The 19,198-nt window shown below is 52.0% G+C and overlaps 7 protein-coding genes across 7 annotated transcripts; 3 read left to right on the top strand and 4 right to left on the bottom strand.

Annotated features, from left to right (window-relative positions):
* Positions 1 to 773: 773 nt before the first annotated feature.
* On the top strand, positions 774 to 2,351 carry CGCA056_v001734 (uncharacterized protein; the record flags this gene model as incomplete). Its single annotated transcript, XM_037316994.1, has 1 exon — positions 774 to 2,351. One exon carries the CDS (start codon positions 774 to 776, stop codon positions 2,349 to 2,351), a length of 1,578 nt encoding a protein of 525 aa, XP_037185052.1.
* A 706-nt stretch (positions 2,352 to 3,057) lies between these two features.
* On the bottom strand, positions 3,058 to 3,431 carry CGCA056_v001733 (uncharacterized protein; the record flags this gene model as incomplete). The annotated part of the gene is made up of 3 exons (XM_037316993.1): positions 3,058 to 3,066; positions 3,125 to 3,244; positions 3,315 to 3,431. The coding sequence occupies 3 exons, from the start codon at positions 3,429 to 3,431 to the stop codon at positions 3,058 to 3,060; spliced, it is 246 nt and encodes an 81-aa protein (XP_037185055.1).
* Positions 3,432 to 7,419: 3,988 nt separating this feature from the next.
* CGCA056_v001732 (uncharacterized protein) lies at positions 7,420 to 7,763 on the top strand (the record flags this gene model as incomplete). The annotated part of the gene is made up of 2 exons (XM_037316992.1): positions 7,420 to 7,480; positions 7,558 to 7,763. The coding sequence occupies 2 exons, from the start codon at positions 7,420 to 7,422 to the stop codon at positions 7,761 to 7,763; spliced, it is 267 nt and encodes an 88-aa protein (XP_037185054.1).
* A 122-nt stretch (positions 7,764 to 7,885) lies between these two features.
* CGCA056_v001731 (uncharacterized protein) lies at positions 7,886 to 8,760 on the bottom strand (the record flags this gene model as incomplete). The annotated part of the gene is made up of 3 exons (XM_037316991.1): positions 7,886 to 8,338; positions 8,413 to 8,682; positions 8,740 to 8,760. 3 exons carry the CDS (start codon positions 8,758 to 8,760, stop codon positions 7,886 to 7,888), a joined length of 744 nt encoding a protein of 247 aa, XP_037185057.1.
* A 328-nt stretch (positions 8,761 to 9,088) lies between these two features.
* On the bottom strand, positions 9,089 to 9,946 carry GST (Glutathione S-transferase; the record flags this gene model as incomplete). The annotated part of the gene is made up of 2 exons (XM_037316990.1): positions 9,089 to 9,292; positions 9,344 to 9,946. 2 exons carry the CDS (start codon positions 9,944 to 9,946, stop codon positions 9,089 to 9,091), a joined length of 807 nt encoding a protein of 268 aa, XP_037185056.1.
* Positions 9,947 to 11,840: 1,894 nt separating this feature from the next.
* Positions 11,841 to 13,134, top strand: adh-10 (Alcohol dehydrogenase 1; the record flags this gene model as incomplete). The annotated part of the gene is made up of 3 exons (XM_037316989.1): positions 11,841 to 12,834; positions 12,893 to 12,988; positions 13,043 to 13,134. The coding sequence occupies 3 exons, from the start codon at positions 11,841 to 11,843 to the stop codon at positions 13,132 to 13,134; spliced, it is 1,182 nt and encodes a 393-aa protein (XP_037186056.1).
* Positions 13,135 to 13,456: 322 nt separating this feature from the next.
* On the bottom strand, positions 13,457 to 15,095 carry azaI (Cytochrome P450 monooxygenase azaI; the record flags this gene model as incomplete). Its single annotated transcript, XM_037316988.1, has 4 exons — positions 13,457 to 13,644; positions 13,702 to 14,398; positions 14,453 to 14,974; positions 15,030 to 15,095. 4 exons carry the CDS (start codon positions 15,093 to 15,095, stop codon positions 13,457 to 13,459), a joined length of 1,473 nt encoding a protein of 490 aa, XP_037186057.1.
* Positions 15,096 to 19,198: the final 4,103 nt, after the last annotated feature.

Here is a 19,198-nt window from a genome sequence, read left to right as displayed (position 1 = left end):
AATGACGACGTACCCGATACGTGGGCTGAAAGATATCTCGCAGCTGATGGCGATGATGTCGGAGCCGATTCAGATCTTGTTCAAGAGGTTGAGAAGGATGAAATCGACCATCAGAGGAGATACAGAGGCTCGCACATGCGATGACCATCGTGGACGGATTTTGCGGCAAGTGTCGAGATCTGTTGCAACACTGGCCAGACCTATCGATCGGAGGTTGGGCTTTGACGCGAGGACGCTCCTTCAGTAGCGTTTGCGAGATCGAAGCGGCAGCCAGTGCTGGATGCGAATTGTGTGCCTTGATACATTGGAGATTAGTCTACGCGGGACTATTGCTTACCTTTCAGAGGATCGAACGGCGGCTCAGAGCGTTCGGTCACAATGGCTTCACATCCTTGGCCATTCAGAACTGGGGCGAAGGGCCACTCAAACCGCATATTATATGGTTAAACTTCCCAGGGAAGGAGGCCACTCACTGCAATAATCCTGGCGCTCAACCTACTTGTTTCTACTCTGATTTGATACAACCATCATGTAAGCGCACAATACATGTATTGCCTTACTCGAGAATCCATTAATGCGTGCTTGGGCTAATACATATAGATTCGTCCTGGCAAGAGAACCGTGACGCATATGACCTTGCTAGAATGTGGCTGCGTGAATGCAATGCCTCTCACGAAATCTGTGTCAGTCAAAAAAAGTATGATTGCCCTGCAAGGCTACTCTTTTTTGACTGCGATTATGCCAGAGTGGTGCACACTGAAGCCCTCAATACCATGCCCCAATACGCTACACTGAGCTATTGCTGGGGTCTCAGGCCATTTCTGAGCCTGACTCAGAATACGATGAAGTCGTTTCTGGAAGGTGTTTCTGTCAGCGATCTGCCACAAACGTTCCGAGATGCTATTCATGTGGCGAAGCAACTAGGACTTTCGTACATCTGGATCGACGCTCTTTGCATAATTCAACATGATCCCGAAGATTGGTCCATTGAATCCAGCCGCATGAGATCTGTCTACGGCAATAGCTATGTCAACCTCGCCGCATCCTCCGCGACCAACGTAGACGAGGGCTTCTTCTCGAAAACAGAGCGCTACAAGTACTACAGTGGGGGACTCTATGCTCGAGTCAGCACGAGCAAGTTTAGTGCAGTTCGCAATTTCTATGGTGATACCGTGTATGATGAATCCTTCACGTACACGCATTTGGCCACTCGAGCCTGGACTCTACAGGAGAGGCTTCTCCCCGCCCGTACAATTTACTTTGGCAACACTGGTATTTTCTGGGAATGCAGGTCCGGCTTCCGATCAGAATTCCTTCCGCCTGGGATTCGAGGTCTAGCCAGATCACACCTCGTCTGTCCGGAAGACCGAGCTTGGAGGTGGCGTGACATTGTCTCCCAGTATTCTCGCGCTCAACTTACAGATCCTGAGGATCATCTACCCGCTTTGGCCGGTATTGCTAGACGTCAACACGAGGTCACTGGTCACCAATACCTCGCAGGCATGTGGAGAGAGTCTCTTGTCACCGAACTTGTGTGGGCAGTTATTGGACGTCGAAGAAGGCCAGCTTGGAGAGCCCCCTCTTGGTCATGGATGTCCGTCGACAGCCCAATATTGGCATGGGGATGGGACATCGACTTTAAGGATCATCGCGTCGACATGGAACAGTACATCAGCGTAACTGATGCATATACTACGCTGTCTAGCCCGGATTGTTTCGGCAAAGTGAGTGACGGCTTGCTTTCGCTAGCGTGCTCCGTTCTTATGCAAGCCCGCCTTCTTGGGGCTACCAAACTCGAGGAAATATCCGACGAAGACGAGACGTATCACTACCAATTTGTCAGCGTCAATGGAGCGAAAGAAAGATTCCCTGTCTTTATAGACGCATTGAGCGACGAAGGGGACTGCGATGAGGTCTACTTGCTCCCGATTTACGGTGAGGTCTACTTGCTCCCGATTTACGGTGGATCATGGGGTTCCAGGCGGGCACGGACGCGACCTCAGAGCGAGGGAGAACCAAATGGCAATATGAAGGAGCACGAATTGGACGAGGAAAACGCATCAGATGACCTGGAAGAAGAATGGGAAGATCAGCTGACGATCTGTGGCCTTGTTCTCCGAGCCTGTGGTCAAAACACTGGTGATGGGGGTCGTTTTTGTCGTCTTGGGTCATTCAATCTGAGGAATTTCGACACGTACCCAAATGTTGATGAAGACCCAGAGAGAGACTACTATGAGGAGTTCATTCAAGCGTTAGATGGAAGAGGACATGAATCAGTTGATACCAAACGTCCAAATGAACCAATGGACAACGGCTATGTTCAGCGAAACTTGAATATCACAGTTGAGTAAGGGAGTGGTAGTGGTAGTCATAATGTTCCATGGGACAACGTCAGAGAAGAGGTCTACGATTTCTCCCCTGAGAATCTGTGGTGCAGGGCGATATCGAAACTCAGATGAAGTACACTGTTGTCGCCTTTGAAATTGGACATCTTCACCTTGCCTCTCCTCCGTACCGGAAGGTCTTTGCCCAGGCCCACACATCACCACCAGTCAGAGCCGTTTTGTTTCGGGTATCTCCCGGCTTCCAAGAGCTGCCCACCACCGCTGAGAGTTATCAAAAACGTGGACAGCTCATACCTTCCTTACACAAAACTTCTCAAAACGGCTTTGTATTTGAGGGATACTGATCAAGGATGCTGGAGGCTTCAATGAGGCAGGAACTAAGTCTCGAAGTGCTAGAACAAACTAAATCTCCACTGTCAGCGGATGCATTGTTCTATAAGGCATATTGCTGTGGTTGATCGTCGCAGAGGTTACAAATCACAGCAATGTCAATGGGAGCAGTGAACTGCGCGTCATCGGGACCGCACCTCCCACAGAGATCAAAATGGATTCTGTCGATCTATGAGAAGACATGGCTGTTGCCGAGCTGAACGGAATTCTCTATAGCGAGGTGGTAGATTAAACGAGGATGGCTTGTGTCTGGCTGGTATCTCATTATGTACATGTTGCCCCGCTCGATCAATTGCTTCATGAACATCCGCCTTGCCTACTCCTAATAACACTGTTCAAAAACGTCAGTAATGCTGCAGACTTGGGATCTGAGAAGACACATGACTTACGCAACCCTCAAATCCGCCATCGCCGCAAGCGGAGCCTTCGTCATAGGACATTAAGCAGTCGCCTCGCCAGGTGTGACGGTCACCGCCCTCTGCCTCGCTACAACAGAAAGTGTTGCGGTCCTATTAGAAAACCACATGTCAGTGAATTCAGATCCAATCAGGTGTACATCTCGTTCTTGTACAAACATACAGGGTACAAGGCCTTGCAGCTCAGATGGTTCGCTTCCTTGCCGTAGGAGGTGCACCACCACGCATTGGCGGATCCAAGCAAGAGAGAACCGACGGAAACAACAGTAGCGAGCTTCATGTTGGCCAGATATGCGAGCGATAGTTGGAAAATGAAAGACGGAGCGGTTGGTTACTACAACTAGTGACGACTGCACAGGTGAGTAGTTCTTATTGGTTTGTATATGTATGTTGTAGATCTTGACTCATGACTCAAGCATGGTAGTCTCGCTTGAATGCATTGATTAACGGGCGTCTCCTCCTGGTTAGGCCCGTAGGGTTTATGACGAGTCAGAGACCACTCACCGCAATACTTAAGTTCAATGCCCGCCTCAATCAATATGGCTGAGACTTAGAGCAGATGCCCTTGAAAGATTTCCCTCAATAGCGGCATGCAGCTATTCACAGAACACGATGATGTTGTCGTTATCTACACAAAAGATCAAAGGAAGACTGTGATTTAGGCTGCTCCGGGTTGCGGATTGACTTGATTCCCTTCGGGCTGTCAAGACTTTTGGAACACCGAATAGGAAAATTAAAGAAGCGCCTGCTCAAGCTCTGTCAAGCCTTGCTCAAACCTTGTTCTATCCCGCAGAAGCGCATGTCAAGGCGGCAGGCAATCGGACAAACCGCAACCTTAAGAAGCGGACCGTGGTGGATGGAAAGGCATCACAATCTGCAGATCCACTCATCTTTTTCCCTCTTTAATCTGTTATAGCAACTTGCGGCTAACCGGCCCCTGATGAGTACGTCATCCCGTACTACCACGTGACCCAGAACAGGACAGTTGAACACTTAAAACCACTGCACTCAAGAACGTTTGCTTTCTTTCTTTTTTTTTTTCCTGACATTCAACTCTACTTGTTCTGTATCTAGAGGCTTGTGAAGAATTTGCTTTTTGGTGTCATGTCGGGAGCCGATGGGATACTTTCTGATGCTATTATTACGCCGATGTTCGATTCCCATGTCGAACAAGAGGGCTATGCCAGAACAGGAAGCTCAGGCCCAGAACACCCCACTGTTTCATAACCTAGCACCACCACACAGCCAGCCCGGAAATAATCACAGGTGTTGCATCTAAATCAGTAATCGGCCGAGAATAACGGATTACTCGTACATCGTATCCGGAACCGCGGGAAAACAGCACCAGAGGCTTACAATCGTAGGCTTCTGCCGCAACTGTCCATGCCGAAACCAGGCGACTACCGCCTGTGGCCTAAATTTTCACCACATCGTGCCTGAGACCGGTTGCTGTTGTTCACGTAATTGTCCTCCCGGCAGCTCCATCGACTTCAAGGGGTACTCGATAAGTACCGTGGTAACTAAAAGATACAGTACCTATGCTGCTAGCGTAAGATTTCCTTGGGAATTTTGTCCCCGGGGGTCTTCAAAAACGGGAACCCGGGCTCCCGTCCATGATCAACGCCGTTCGTCTGTTGTCACGGCCCAGAGGTGAGTTGAAGTGACGGTGTCCGTCCAATGCTCCGAACTCGGGTAGATCCCGGTGTATGGGTTACGCATGTCCAAGCGTTCCTCGGCCCGCCGGACCATCCTCATGATGGCACCTAAAATTGATAGTACTGCGCTGTGAGTTAATAGCAGCAATTGACTGAACGTGTGCTAAACTACCTGCTTCTATCAACCAAACATACAGCGCAGTGCCATCAAAACTTTGCCGGGAAGCCATCGATTACTGACTATCCCGCCGGATAATTCCCCCGTCGCAGCTTGTGTCTCTTCGCGCAGGCGGCCAAAGTGTCCGTAAAGTGGATTATCCAACTGCTCGTATGTCGTACAGACAAAGAATAAAGTTTTCGCAGAGTCCGCGAGGGCCTGGGATTGGAGAGGAGACAAATTACAGAGCGGATGGATCGCCCAAACCATAAGGCTAGCGTCTGCTGTATGGCTCTCGTGATATTTCAATTTTTCCCCTTTCGGGGACGAGTCAACCACTCATTGGATGCAGTCGCACTACGACGAGTCAGTGCAGTGGGCAATCTATCTCAAAAAGTTCGCGGACAGCGGGGTACTGTTCGCCCGATCTCGCAGATGATGTGATGCAATGGTTGAAAGATGGGCTCGTCATGCGTTCATGGCCAGTAAGCTTTTGTTGCTGGAGAGATGCGATGAGAGGTGTCGGATAGATTCACAACGCCGCATTCTATGCTAGAATTGCCGAGTGAGGACGTGATACTTCAGCCGTGATTAGGGCGTCTGGAGGATATGAGAAGGCAACCTTGAGGTTGGGGAAACCCTCGATACCGGCTTTGCAGCAGAGGTCTGCCACTCTGAATGGGATGCAGACCAACGCACGTTGATTCTCAACAAAGAAGTTACAAGTAAAGGCCCGAGAGAAAATTTGGCTACAGATGCCGCAAACTCTCTGTTTCGCAAATCCGAACAATGTGGATGTGACCAAATCGGCGTCTCCGTCATCGCGCTTCTAAAGATCCGCTGAAGATCTGCCAGGAGAACTGGCTTTCTTAACTCTCATATGTAAAGGTGCAATCTAGCCCCTACTGAACGGTAAGATCCATTGTCAAATTTTCTAGAGGCATGAAGCGGAAACTTCGGGGATGCCAGCCTATCTCATGACTATCGTCTACAAGTTTTACAACATCTGTGTTCATGACTAGGCCAGTGCTTAGCATCGCCAATGATTGGTCTTTGGTTTTCTGTTATTATCACATGCCAGCTAGCCATGTGCATGTAGTCACAAAAGTAGAGTACTAGAACTCTGACGAGACCAGCCACCTCTTGGGCTCTTGCCAGGCTGCGCTCCTTGGGGTGTATGTGGCTTGTGTGAATACAAGTCACTCGACGACTTCGACAAGGTAGCTATAGTAAGGTTGTATCTATGCAGATTTTAAGCGTCACCGAGGCAACAATACTTCCGAGCGTGTCAAGATACGTCGAGCTAGGCTAAGTCTCATGTCTCAAAACTCCTCATATGCAAACAAGATCGCTGAGCGTTAGGAGTGCTGCCAAAGACAACTATTCTGGGTTGAACAGAAATGACCTGTGCTTCACCGGGGGCAAAACACACGATCAGTTCCTGACATAAGCGGACTTTGGGTGCGCCATCACGCCCACGGCGGACGTCTTACCCGCTCATCTTGGGCAAGTACCACAAACCACACAAAGCCCAGCCGGTAACGCTGCCGGTCGAGACACGCGACACCATACCACGGGAGCCGCGGGGTGGGGACGGGATGGTTTTAAGCAGTGTGCCATTGGATGGCAGCTGTCAGGGCTGAGAGCAATAAGGCCATCGTCTGATGTTTCACAGGTCGCTGTAAGGGACATGAAACGCCGTGATGCAAGCTTATGACCGCTAGGCTTCTCCGTCTCGCTACCTGCTTACCAGGTAAATCCCACCGGAGGGGCCTGAGTCAGCAGTGTTCTCGCCTCCAGCTGGCGTCTGGTAGCTTGGTGGCACGGATCAGTTGACGGTGCGGTCATGGCGGCGGAAAGTCCAGGATGGGACGCTGTTACGTATGTGGATGTGCTGCGAGATCTTGGCCGTCGATGCCGGTTACCGACGTTGCTGATTTCTGCAAGTCAACGCTATCGTTACAAAACACACAAGAGGGAAATTGACATTGAGGGAAAGAATTCACGGTGATCTGCCGCGGGAGCGTTTAAAGTCGCCCAGATTTTGCGGGATGATCAGCATGATTTACCGATAGTGAACTTTCTTTCAGCGTTCGACCCCACCCATAATGCGACGTCTTATTAGGCGTCGAGCTGACACCCACTGTAACGATCATCACGCGTCTCAGACTGTTTGAGGGAGGTGCGCTGCCCCGGGTCCCCTCGTAGTGGGCAGAAATAAGCTAGAATTGAAGCTTAGAATGGGCGACTATAGGATGGCGAGGTGTTGGTGAAATGGGAGATATAAAGCATCATGAAGAACACCATCAACATTGTGCCCATCATCCAACTCATCAGTCCTTTCGTCGCAATAGACTTGTTTCGATTTTTTCAATTCTCTTAGTGCCCGGAGCATCTACTTTTAATACCCTCGTCTCATCGTTTTTGAGTTACTCAACATTCCAACAACCGCCATCATGCAGATCACCGCCGTCTTCCTCACCGTTGCTGCCTTCGCCATGGGCCATGCTGCCGCAGGTACGGAACTTCCGTCTTCTCGCAACTCCAAGCCTAGCGCAAGTTCAAACCCTCGCTGACACTGATCTTTCGTATAGCATCTGTTCCCCGTAACTTCATCGACGGCAAGGGAAGCGCTCTCTTCGGCAACGTTGGAACCGCATGCAGCGTCGGCAGCAAGGATGGCGAATGCGACCGTTTCGGCCGTTGCGTTCAGGAAATTCCTCCCAACGAGGTCTCCGTCCTCAACCAAGGCAAGACCGTGGATACTTGCACTGCCGGCGGACAAACTGGTACCCTGTAAAATGCCTCTGTCAGTGACTTGAACGAGGAATTTGAGGCAGTGAGTTTTGGGGGACAAACCTCTCTCGGTAGTTTAATCAGACACACTTGCTCTCGTTCTCTTGATCGATCTCGTTCGATGCCTCATTTGCGTTGCCCACCTCTCTGTTGTTGCTCCGGCCGATCCTTTGCGCGATGAACGGGCACAATGACTACCTGGCTCGGCCCCCCCGGTATCGAGTCCATCTCGAGGAACTTGGATTGCCAGCTGAAGCCAGTTATCGCGGCGCTACTGTTCGCAGGAGGCATGGCTTTGTTGGGTACTACTGGGCGAGGTACCGGGCGAGGATGCTGGACGGCAGCGGCTGGGCGCTTGGGTGAGACCATCTCGTTCGCATGTCGGACTGAGTTGAGAAGATGGAGATGACGGAGTGTCTCCATTTGGATGGGATCAAAGTTGAGGATCGATTGGGAAGGAGGTGGAAGCGGTCTTTCCTGAAGAAGATCCCGAGCAACTTTCAGGATGGGCTCAGAGGCAGAAGGATCTCTCGACATGAGGCCATTGAAGTATTCGCGGGCCTTCTGACGCTGGTAGTCCTGTTCAGTGTCAGTAACATTGTCAAAGAGCGCGTGGTCTTTGTGAGTGAGGTAGGTGCGAACAGATCACATACCTCGTTGCTGGGGTCAATGGAGCCTCCACGGGCGACAGTTTGGTCCTCCTTGTGAGCTGTGGCGTCGCTTGTCTGGTCTTGTTCGTCAGGCGAATCCTCCGGAAGCGACTCATAATCATCGACCTTGTCCGAATGGGCCTTGACACGCTTCTTCAAGTTCTTGTAGAAATCTTTGATGTCCCTGATGAACTGATTGTCTCTGTTATTGAAGACTCCTCTTGGCTTCAGGGTGCCTGAATTTGCAGCTGATCGAAAGCGGGCGTTGATGGTCTGGATATGTGTGTGAGAGATGCGCCGACGGGAACTTTCACTGCTGGCAAAACTCACCTCCAAGTGGGAGCGCGCCATGTTGTGATGGTTTGTTTAGGGTTAGTGTTGTTGAGGTGAAGGTTGAAAAGTTTGAGAGTTGACGCGGCGAAGGTGAAGTTCAAGATTCAGTGGTGGCAGTCCATCAAGCAGCTGAGTGTTACTTGGGAAGGAGGTGTTGAGAGCAGCTCCTTCCGTTTGTTGCAACTGACACTGACCAATCACAGCAATGGATGGGCAAGTCAAGAGCTCACTGATTTCTTTCAAGGAAAACTTCTTTTAGCGGGTGCGGCTCAAGAGCAAGCCAAATAAACAATACTTTTGTTTTCTTCCCCTTTTCATCATTTGTCCACTCTGCTGAAAAATAACCCTACGCAGATGCCTCCTCATCCAGTTCCGGGTAGTGGCGGTAGATACCATCGCTATACTTCTGTCTACGATCGCTGGCAAGGTACTGCTTGATCTTGGGGCGCTCCTTGACGGCTTCGTAGAGTTCGAAAACCGCCTTATACTCGCCGCTTCCCTCGATTCGCTTCAGCGCGTTGGGGAACGCGAACTTGACGCCATCGACACACTGCTTATGTCAGCACCACCCTTCAACCTGCGTGCGTCGAAATGAACTCACCTGGAACAGAACCAGGTCGGCATACGTCAAGGAGCCTCCGTACAGCCACCGGCCCTCACCGCTGGCTTTGCCCTTCAGAACCCTCTCAAAGTAGCCCAGGAACTTCGGCAGGCGGTTCTCAAGGTAATCTTTCGCCTTCCTCTTGCTTTCCTCCTTCTGATCGTCGTAGTAAAGCCCCGTCGCAATCGGGTGATGAGTGTCGTGAACCTCGTTGCTCAGCCCGTCCAATGCGGTCAGCACAAGCGCGTTGATGCGGTAGATGCCGTCCGCGTCCTCGCCATCGGGCTTGGGGGCCAGGCCGGTGCGGGGGCCCAGGTACAGCAGGATGTTGGGTGTTTGGCTGATGACGAGGTCGCCGTGCTTGAGGATCGGAGGGGCCAGAGGAGGCGGGTTGTGGGCGTCTCCGGTGTTCTTGGCGTCGATTTGAGCCAGGACCGACTTCACGCCGTCCTCGATGTGCGCGGTGTCGGTGTACTCGGCGCCGGCCTCCTCGAGAGCGAGACGGATGTGCTCGCCGCGGCCGGGAAGACCAGGCCAGTAGATAAGCTCGTACGGGACGTCCTTGGAGGACCTTTGACGCTTGGCGCTGGGAGAAGTGGCCATGATTACTGAGATTAATTATAATAGATACGAGGGATCAGAGTTGTAGGTCAAGACGATGGAAGAGGGCTCGGTGTGGAAGAGGCGTTCGTGAGTTGAAAGAGGGAAGGAAGGCGAGACGAGCGTAAGATGGCGGTGAGATTGAGTTAATGTAACGAAAGGCAGGTACACGTTGTTACGTACGACGGGAGGTTGAGCATGAAGTCATGGCGCAGTCGGGTCAGCTTGCCGCCAGGGGCGACGGCGGGGTAGCGGGGCCTGTGCAGCCGATGGCGGGGCCATACGGCAGAATGACGAACGGCTCACCCGCCCCCGCTGTCCGTGACTTGAGCGCTGAGTACGGGCAGGCGCTTGCCAATTCGGAATGGAATTTGTTTCCAAAGTGCTACTGACAACTCAATCTCTTAATTTAGTTACAGAAGCATGACTTGGTCCAATTGAAGCACTAAAGAAAACGACCTGTGCTGATTGCCTGCATACGTCGTGCAACGCCCTTCTGTCAGCTTACTGAGAATGCCCCGCTTTTCGCGATGAGTCCCGCCCGGAGAAACACGACTCGGACAGAGTTCACCTGTGCATGTCTTGGAATGCACAGGTCGGATTTGCTGTTCAGCCGGAAATAGCCAACGTGTCTCAGATCCCGGCGTGGCTTGACTTTTGGTCCGTTTCGGGTTGGCTTACTGAGTTCCTCAAGCGAGAGCCCGCCGCCCGCGTGCCGCGAAACTACGGACTCTTTCTGCTTCCGCTGTGGATCTGACAAGGTTCCGATCCGATCCGAGTCGCCTGCCTGGGTCCGTCATGAGCATTGCCTGTGAGGGCGTGACGGGGCCATGGCCGTGTTGCAGCAGCAAACGATCCAACTTGGTTTACGTGGAACAAAGAAAGATCTTGTTTGGAAGTGAGAACGACAGAGTTTATTAAAATACCTTGTTGTATTTTGTGACGCCGGAACATCGGAGAAGGGGTGCTCGTCAATGAGATCCTAATGCGCCGAATCCCCCGGATGCACCGGTAAGGCGGGGCCAATGGCCACTCATGGCGCCGGCTCCGCCTCGGTTCGTAATCCGCACACCGAGATATCCACTTCGCGGAACCGCACCTGCGGCTCCGCATGTATGCCGCCCCCACCGAGCAATTGATCAATGCCTTCCCATGCCCCTATCCAGGTCCAGCTGAGGCAGCAACATGGCTTGAACCCACTGTAATATCGACCATCATAGCAGACGAATAGCCAGCGTGGCCTGCGGGAAGACCGCAACAGCGCATCTCGGACATTGCCCTATCAAGTCAGCTGGATTTGTGAAAAGTGACAGAGCGCGGGGCTGTTACGATACCCATCGGGCGGTGCATCGTCGACCAAACTTGACATAACCCCGGGCGAACCCCGCCTGCCAAAGGAATTAATCCCCATGATCAGTTGCAACTAAAAGTCACCCAACTTCTTCTGTAAAGTATCCTCATTTGAGGAGACGACTCACCTGTCACCAAGTAAGCTGGAGCCAACCCCGGACCCAAAATCAGCTGCTTCCCCCACATGCGGGTCAATACCCCCACCAATGTCCCTGACGTCGCCGAACCAACATGGAAGATCAGACCACGGATCCAGCGCACTTTTGGCAGTCAAATGATCTGATAAAATGATAGACTTTGCAGGATACCGTAGTCCGAGGCCCATCTCGCCATCTTACCTCGATCAGTAGGCTCACGAGTGACGCTATAACCTGTCTGTTACCACCCACATCTACGCTTGAAATTACACATGAAGCACTCTCATTCTCCAACTCTGCAATTGAATTTCCGCCCTCTCCGCAGTTTGTGTAGTAGCCATTGGAACCATTACTGAAAACCATCCGGTCAGCCGAACAACCCCGCACAACTCGCTCGCCTGGTCCTCACAATGGCAGCCACCTCGCGAGCAGCCAAATCATTCCTGCTACGCGCCTCGAGATCCCATCTCCCAGCGCTCACCGGCATCTCCTCAACCCTCCCCGGCAAAGCCTTCTCAGCAAGCCCCCTCACCCTGCGCTACCTCTCCACAATGAAAGCCCTCGTCTACAACGGCAACAACTCCGTTACCCTCCAGGACAAGCCCCTCCCGGACATCGTCAACCCGTCCGACGTGATCGTCAAGGTCTCCAAGACCACCATTTGCGGCACGGACCTGCACATTCGCAAGGGCGACGTCGCCACCTGCTCCCCGGGCCGCGTCCTCGGCCACGAGGGCGTCGGCGTCGTCCACAAGACGGGCGCCTCCGTCGCGCGCTACAAGGAGGGCGACAAGGTCCTCATCTCGGCCATCTCCAACTGCGGCACCTGCGAGTACTGCCGCCGCGGCATGTACAGCCACTGCACCACCGGCGGCTGGATCCTCGGCAACACGATTGATGGCACGCAGGCCGAGTACGTGCGCATCCCGCACGCCGAGAGCAGCCTGCACCCCGTCCCCGAGGGCGCCGACGAGGCGGCGCTGGTTATGTTGAGTGACATCTTCCCGACGGGGTACGAGTGCGGCGTGCTCTGCGGAAAGGTGCAGCCCGGCGGGACGGTCGCTGTCGTGGGGTCCGGGCCGATTGGGTTGGCGTCGATTATCACGGCGCAGATGTATGCGCCGTCGAAGATTATCGCGATTGATACGGACCCGAACCGGTTGGAGGTGGCCAAGAAGTTTGGCGCTACTGATGTTGTGGATAGCTCCAAGGGAACTGCTGTCGCTGACGTCAAGGCGATGACGGAGGGCAAGGGGTGCGACTCGGTGATCGAGGCTGTTGGCATTCCGGCTACGTTTGACCTCTGCCAGGAGCTACTGGCTCCCGGTGGCGTGTTGGCGAACGTTGGTGTTCATGGAACAAAGGTTGACCTTCACCTCCAGAATCTTTGGGACAAGAACATTGGTAAGCATTGACTGGGGTTGAGTGAGACACTGAGCATACGACTGACTTGATACCTTAGCAATCACCACTAGGCTTGTAGACACCACGACGACGCCGATGCTTCTGAAGCTGGTGCAGTCTGGGAAGCTGCAGCCTTCTCAACTGATTACCCACCGTAAGAGTACCTCTTCCTCTTTTCACTTGGACGTGTGACTTACGAAAGATGCAGATTTCAAGCTCAACGAGATGGAGAAGGCGTATGAGACCTTCGGGGCAGCAGCGCAGCACGGTGCTCTCAAAGTCGTCATCGACGTGGACTAAACGTGGCAAATGCTTTTTCTATTCTTCTCCGTTACACAAAATCTCTACTTTCAGCATGGTGGAAACTTTTCATGGCTCCAGGAGTTGAGTAAGTGATAGTAGGGAGCATTGAGTTGATACCAAATCAAGGCCGGCGGGGAGGTGGTGCTTGGTAGTGTTGCTTGACGTGCATGACTTCAAAATTGAGATACGAGGTAGTTCATTTTCTGGGAGAATTCAATTCTATGAATTTTATTCATGAAGCTAGGTGTCATACCCCTCGATGCTTTGGACACGCGACTCACGGAAGTAGCGTGGCAAGTAGCAACATTGACATCGCAGCTTATGCATTGCCATTGAGCTTGATCAGACATCTATGGCCGCTCGGAACCATCAGGAAGTGCAATGCAGGCTCCATGTCCTTGTCGCACATGCCCTCCAACTCAGACACAGTCGCATTGGGGAAGTTGCGGAAGAATCGAGCGGTGATCAGGCGAAGTTCGATACGAGCCAAGTGACGTCCGAGACAGGCTATTGCATTGGTTAGCACGGCGATCAGAAAAGTATAACGGTGTCAACAAGACTCACTCCTCGATCCACCACCAAAAGGCATGGTGCAATCCTTCATCTCCTGGGTCGTATGCTCCCACCTGTCGGGATAGAACCGGTACGGATCCGGGAACGCGTGATCGTCACGATGCAAACTATACGCCTGCGTAGTCACCGTCGCGCCCTCAGGAATAAAATGCCCCGCAAGCTCCGACCCGCCCGCCGGCACGATCCGCGGCAGCCCGCACGGCAGCGCCGTATACAGCCGCAGCGTCTCGTTGACGATCCAGTTCAGGTACGGCATCTCGCGGAGGTCCTCGTACCCAAAGTCCTCGGGCAGCGTCGCCAGCTCGGCGAGCAGCTTCTTCTTGACGTCGGGCAGCTTGCAGACGGCCCAGATGAGGTAGATCATGGAGTTGGCCGTGGTGTCGCTGCCGCCGACGATGAAGACCTGCGCGTTGTCGCGGATCTCGATCGGCGACCAGCTGTCCTCCTCGCCGGCGGTGTAGAGCTTCGAGAAGACGGTCGGCTTGGGGTCGTCGCCGGTCTCCTCGACGCGCGCGGCGTGCCGGTCGAGCGCGCCCTGCGCGTAGTCGAAGGTGCGGTACTGGATCTTGGTGGCGTCGCGGAAGACGGGGATCGGGAGGTAGAGGGAGAACCAAGCGATGGTGGGGAACATGGAGCGCAGGCCGCCGACGAACCCGAGGCTGATGAAGTCGTTGACGGATCTGTTTTTCTGGGTTGTGTGAGATTCAAGGTCCAGCAAGGGTATGTTGATTGTGGTACTTACAACGCCGCTTTCAAGCTGACCGAAGCCCTCGCCGAAGGTCAGGTCACCAATGACGTCGAATGATAGAAACATGAACCACTTGGCAATGTCCGCAGCTCCACGAGTCTTATTCTCGTCCCGGATACGCTCGATGGCCATGCGTACTTTGCCGTCAATGCGTGGCAAAAACGTCTTCAGCCCAGTCTCTGACATTGGGTTCGACAGCAGGCGTTTGTACTTGCGGTGGATTTCTGGCCGAATTTCGTTGAAGACGCTGGACGAATCCGTGATGAGGAGCGAGTAGAAGGGAGACTTCAAAAAGCCCCCCTTGACACTGTGGATGCGCTGGCATGTTTGCGGGTCAGAGACGTCGACTTCGTGTGGACTAATTCGCACCACGGGGCCGTATTTTGCGTGCAGAGCGTGCACCCAGTCAGGGTGATGAGCGGTGACGACGAAATATGTTGATACGAGGGTTGTGAACCGTGTGTACCACGGGCCTGGTATGTTTGATAAAGGGTTTGTGAGACCTTGATATATGTACTATCGTGCGCCATTAGTTTCGTTCGTCGTTCCTCTATGCTGTTGAAGAAGTTACCGTAGCTAGGGCGACGCACACAAGTGCGCCTCCGAGATAGAGGGGGTTTGTTTTGAGAAAGTCCATTTTAAGCGCAATGAAACACCAGCATTAGTCGCTCAACCTTCACCACCAAGGGCTCAATGTCCTTTGGAAATGCATCCATCTTATAACTATACATTCGCTCTTCTCGTCACTTGCTTCGTGTCCTTCGGAAACCCCCAACTGAAGAATCGTACGGACAAGTCAGGTCATGATGTTGGTAAGCAACAATGGCAGATTGGGCCACGGCGTGAAACTGTCTTGAGGCGGTTTGCGTATTCCGTGTTCGACGTTGGGATGACGATCCAGCCAGTAAGGTTCGTGCACGCCATCGGAGTGGCTGGCGCGGGGGAACCGCTGGAGTCGTCCGGTGTACCAAGGTTTCTTTTCTGCTCAGACAGAAACGTCCGAGGGACCCCACGTAGCGTCATTTAGGGCCCGGTCGATGGAGGTGTTGCGAACACGGAGGCTGCGTCGGCTTTCCAGTCCGGAGAGGAAAAGATGGGACGACGATTCAGTGGCAGTGTTGCATCCGCGGGATCCGCTCGGGAGGAAGTCGAGAGATTAAGAAGTCGGCAATCGGCAGTCGTCTTGGGTCCGGTAAGTTGATTGACTCTCGATGGGCAAGTGGTGGCGCAGTTTTACAAAAAAAAGCTGCTGTTTTGACAATATTGCAAGTTGATTGTTATCTGTGAGTGAAAACAAATAACGTCCCGCACCCACTTTCCGGACACCCCCTCATTCCGGACACCCAAAAATTATGCCCCCATATATCAACGCAGTAACTTAAACCTAGGACTTCTGCTATTCTGATGCAACTACAATACAACTTTCGCTATCACTAGGGTTTTCAGACTCGCTGGATTCATTTATACTATTTTCAAGTTCTCCCGCCTCGATTTGAGCCCTCCGAATAGCCTCAATATCAGCAAACTTCGAATTTGGGCTCATTTTGACCTTCTTGCGTTTCCTGGCCCTACTGGCATCAACCTCTGCTTGTAGTGCCTCAATCTTTCGCTGGGCTACTGCCAGTTGGTATGCCTTCTCATCAAAGCCCTTCTGAACCTTCCGAAAAAGCAGGCGTTGCGTATGCTCATCGTTATCCAGCTTGCTGAACAGGCTGAACTGATCCTGAAGCTCATCCCTCTTCTTGGGGGTTGACCAAGGGACTGCTGATGTATCTGCCGCCCATTTTTCGCTTGCTTTGCCATCAGAGAGCCCTTTGCAGACCTGACCAGCTGGTTTGGCAGGGGTTGAAGTGTTCTCAAGCAGCAGAGGGCTCATGAGGGGTCTAGCCATACTGATAGGCCACAAACCAGTCCATTTCCAGCCACTGATGATATTCTTGCTTGTCAGGGCTGCCTTACGCGCCTTGCCATAGCATACAACGAAATTTCTCTTGCCCACAACTGTACCAGCATCCCATTCAGCAAGTAATCCAAGCTCCTTCTTGTATGCTGCCTTGAGGGGCCCAAAAACCGACTGATCAAGTGGCTGAAGGACGTGTGACGTGTGTGCTGGCAAGAACAGCAAGTGTATCTTGTTTCTGAAGCATGTATACATGAAAGCAGTAGTCTCATGGCTTCCATGACCATCCAAGATCAACAATCTGACCTCTGAGGGGTCTGCTGGCTGGGTAGAAGGTATAAAGACCTCTGTCAACCACTTAACAGCTGTAGAGTCTGAAGTCCACCCGTTTTCTGTTGCTGTGAACTTCCAGGATTCGTATGGCGTCAGATCTAGAGGAAACCACTGCTGCTGGACACTCTTGCCCTTATATATAACAAGTGGAGGCAGTGCCTTGCCAGTTGCAGAGATACACTCAATCAGAGATGTCCAAGCACGCGATCCAGGCTGTTTCTTGCGGATAGAACGAGTTTATGATGATCCAAGAACAAGCCCATTTGATCCTCTGCCTTCCAGAATACCAGACTCATCCATATTGTATCGATTGGAGGCTTTAATGGCTATGATCTCAGGGATGGCGAGGTGCTTGAACCATTGCCTGATGACATTAGTTGAGGCTCCGTTGATGCGCTGGGAATCAATTGCTCTGCTTCTCTGGACCCTTACAGATGGGTTTCTCTTGATAAAAGCCTGAACCCAGTTCTTCCCTAGAGGCTTGGCGTCTCCATGGATCTGTAGGATACGCTCAGCGAATTCCTTGAGTTGTTGATGGGTTGGTGGTAGGCCTAGGGCAGCCTGGATTCGAATCCATTCAGCCAAATGGCTTTCTTGGGTTGGAGAGAGCCTCTGTAGATCTGAGAAGGCAATATCTCTTGATTGGGTGCCTTGGATACGATCATAAAGAGTAGACTTTGGGACCCCATACTGCAATGCAGCTTTTCGCACGCTAAGCCCATTAGAGATCGCATTAAGAGCCTGATTAATCTCATACTCTGTATATTGACTCATATGGTCTAGAAGAAGATGTTAGATAAAGATGGAAATAAGTGAGATTAAGGTGGTGAAGCTATTCAGGATCAAAGTTGTAAGAGAAAGATTTTATTGAGGCATTTTTAGGTGTCCGGAATGAGGGGGTGTCCGGAAAGTGGGTGCGGGACGTTACACGTCGCGGTCGCATAATCTGACAGTTGCAGACACGTCGACACCACTGTCTCCTACACCCCCATCATCAGTCCGAACTCTCAACAAGCTCAAGAACCCACATCTTGTCGCACACCCACGAGACAAGAGTTTTGTTGAAGGTGTGGTTTGGCTCAACCACTACGAAGTCAAAAGTTTGACTATGTTCAGCGTCTTGGCACAAACAAACTCTTGAAAAACTTCACGAGAGCCGGTCCATCGATTTTTTTCTCGGAACCAACGATGTTGCAACGAATAAAAGCTAAGCTCCGAGCCTAGTCTAGACCTTGGGTGCAATTTGTCTGCCGTTTGTTAACATGAAAACCATCTTCTGCTGAGTCTTTCAGGATTTGGCAGCACTCAACGGTTGTGGGATGAGCGCCAACCCTATTCGAGTGTTCGGAAGCTCGATAGACAAGGTCAACCGAACGCTCTGGGCTGGTTGCAACCACTAGGCGCTGACGTGATAACTCAAACCATGAGTTTGCTCACATCCAAAACCTTACTTCAGCGATGTTTCGACTACAGGCAGATATTCTGTCTCAACGGCACAAAACATTTAGCACAAAGTGGAAATCTTTATGTCGCCATTTCGATGAAGTTGATTTTTAGTGAAGGTGTTTGCCGCACGACTGGGCTAAGTCAAAGCACCCACTTTCCGGCCACCCCTGCATTCCGGCCACCCAAAAAATGCCGCCCAGCCACCCACTTTCTAGATAACCTCCTACTTCTAACTACTACAACATTTTCTGTTTTTATCCAAACTCCATCATTTTTTCAGGATACCTTTTTGATTACTTAATGGTTCAGTATACCGAAAATGAGATTAACCAAGCCCTTGCCGATATGGCAAATGGCATATCGGCCCGCAATGCCTCCAGGCGATGGGGAGTACCACGATCAACACTTCAAGACCGGACTAAAGGCGCCTAACAGAGAGCAGCTGCCTTTGAGGACCTCCAGCGACTATCCTATACCCAGGAGGCTAAGCTGGCCAGCTGGGTGCAAATCCAGGCTGACCTCGGGCTGCCACCAACCCATCAACAAGTGAAGGACTTCGCCCAGCGCATCCTCCATGCCATGGGGGATACCCAACCCCTAGGCAAGCGATGGATGGATGGATTCCTGCGAAGAAACCCATCTATCAAGGTCCAGAGAAGTCGCTCTATTGATTCTAGGCGTGTTAATGGGGCATCTACTGAGGTTATTAGGCAATGGTTCAAATATCTCGCGATGCCTCGCATCACAGCCATCAAACCAGCTAATCGATATAACATGGATGAGACTGGCATCCTTGAGGGCAAGGGGGATAATGGGCTGGTGCTGGGAAGGGCTGCCACGAAGTCAGTTAGGAAAAAGCAGCCTGGATCACAAGCCTGGGTATCTATCATCGAGTGTATCTCTGCTGTTGGCAAGGCACTGCATCCACTGGTTATATATAAGGGCAAGAAGGTCTAACAGCAGTGGTTTCCTCTAGACCTTGACCCATACAATGGATGGGAATTCACAGCAACAGAAAATGGATGGACTACTGATGATACTGCTGTTGAGTGGCTGCAAAG

Source organism: Colletotrichum aenigma, assembly GCF_013390185.1.
Source record: "Colletotrichum aenigma strain Cg56 chromosome Unknown KSG_Cg56_contig01, whole genome shotgun sequence".
Classification (NCBI taxonomy): domain Eukaryota; kingdom Fungi; phylum Ascomycota; class Sordariomycetes; order Glomerellales; family Glomerellaceae; genus Colletotrichum; species Colletotrichum aenigma.
This window is presented reverse-complemented; position numbering and strand designations above follow the sequence as displayed.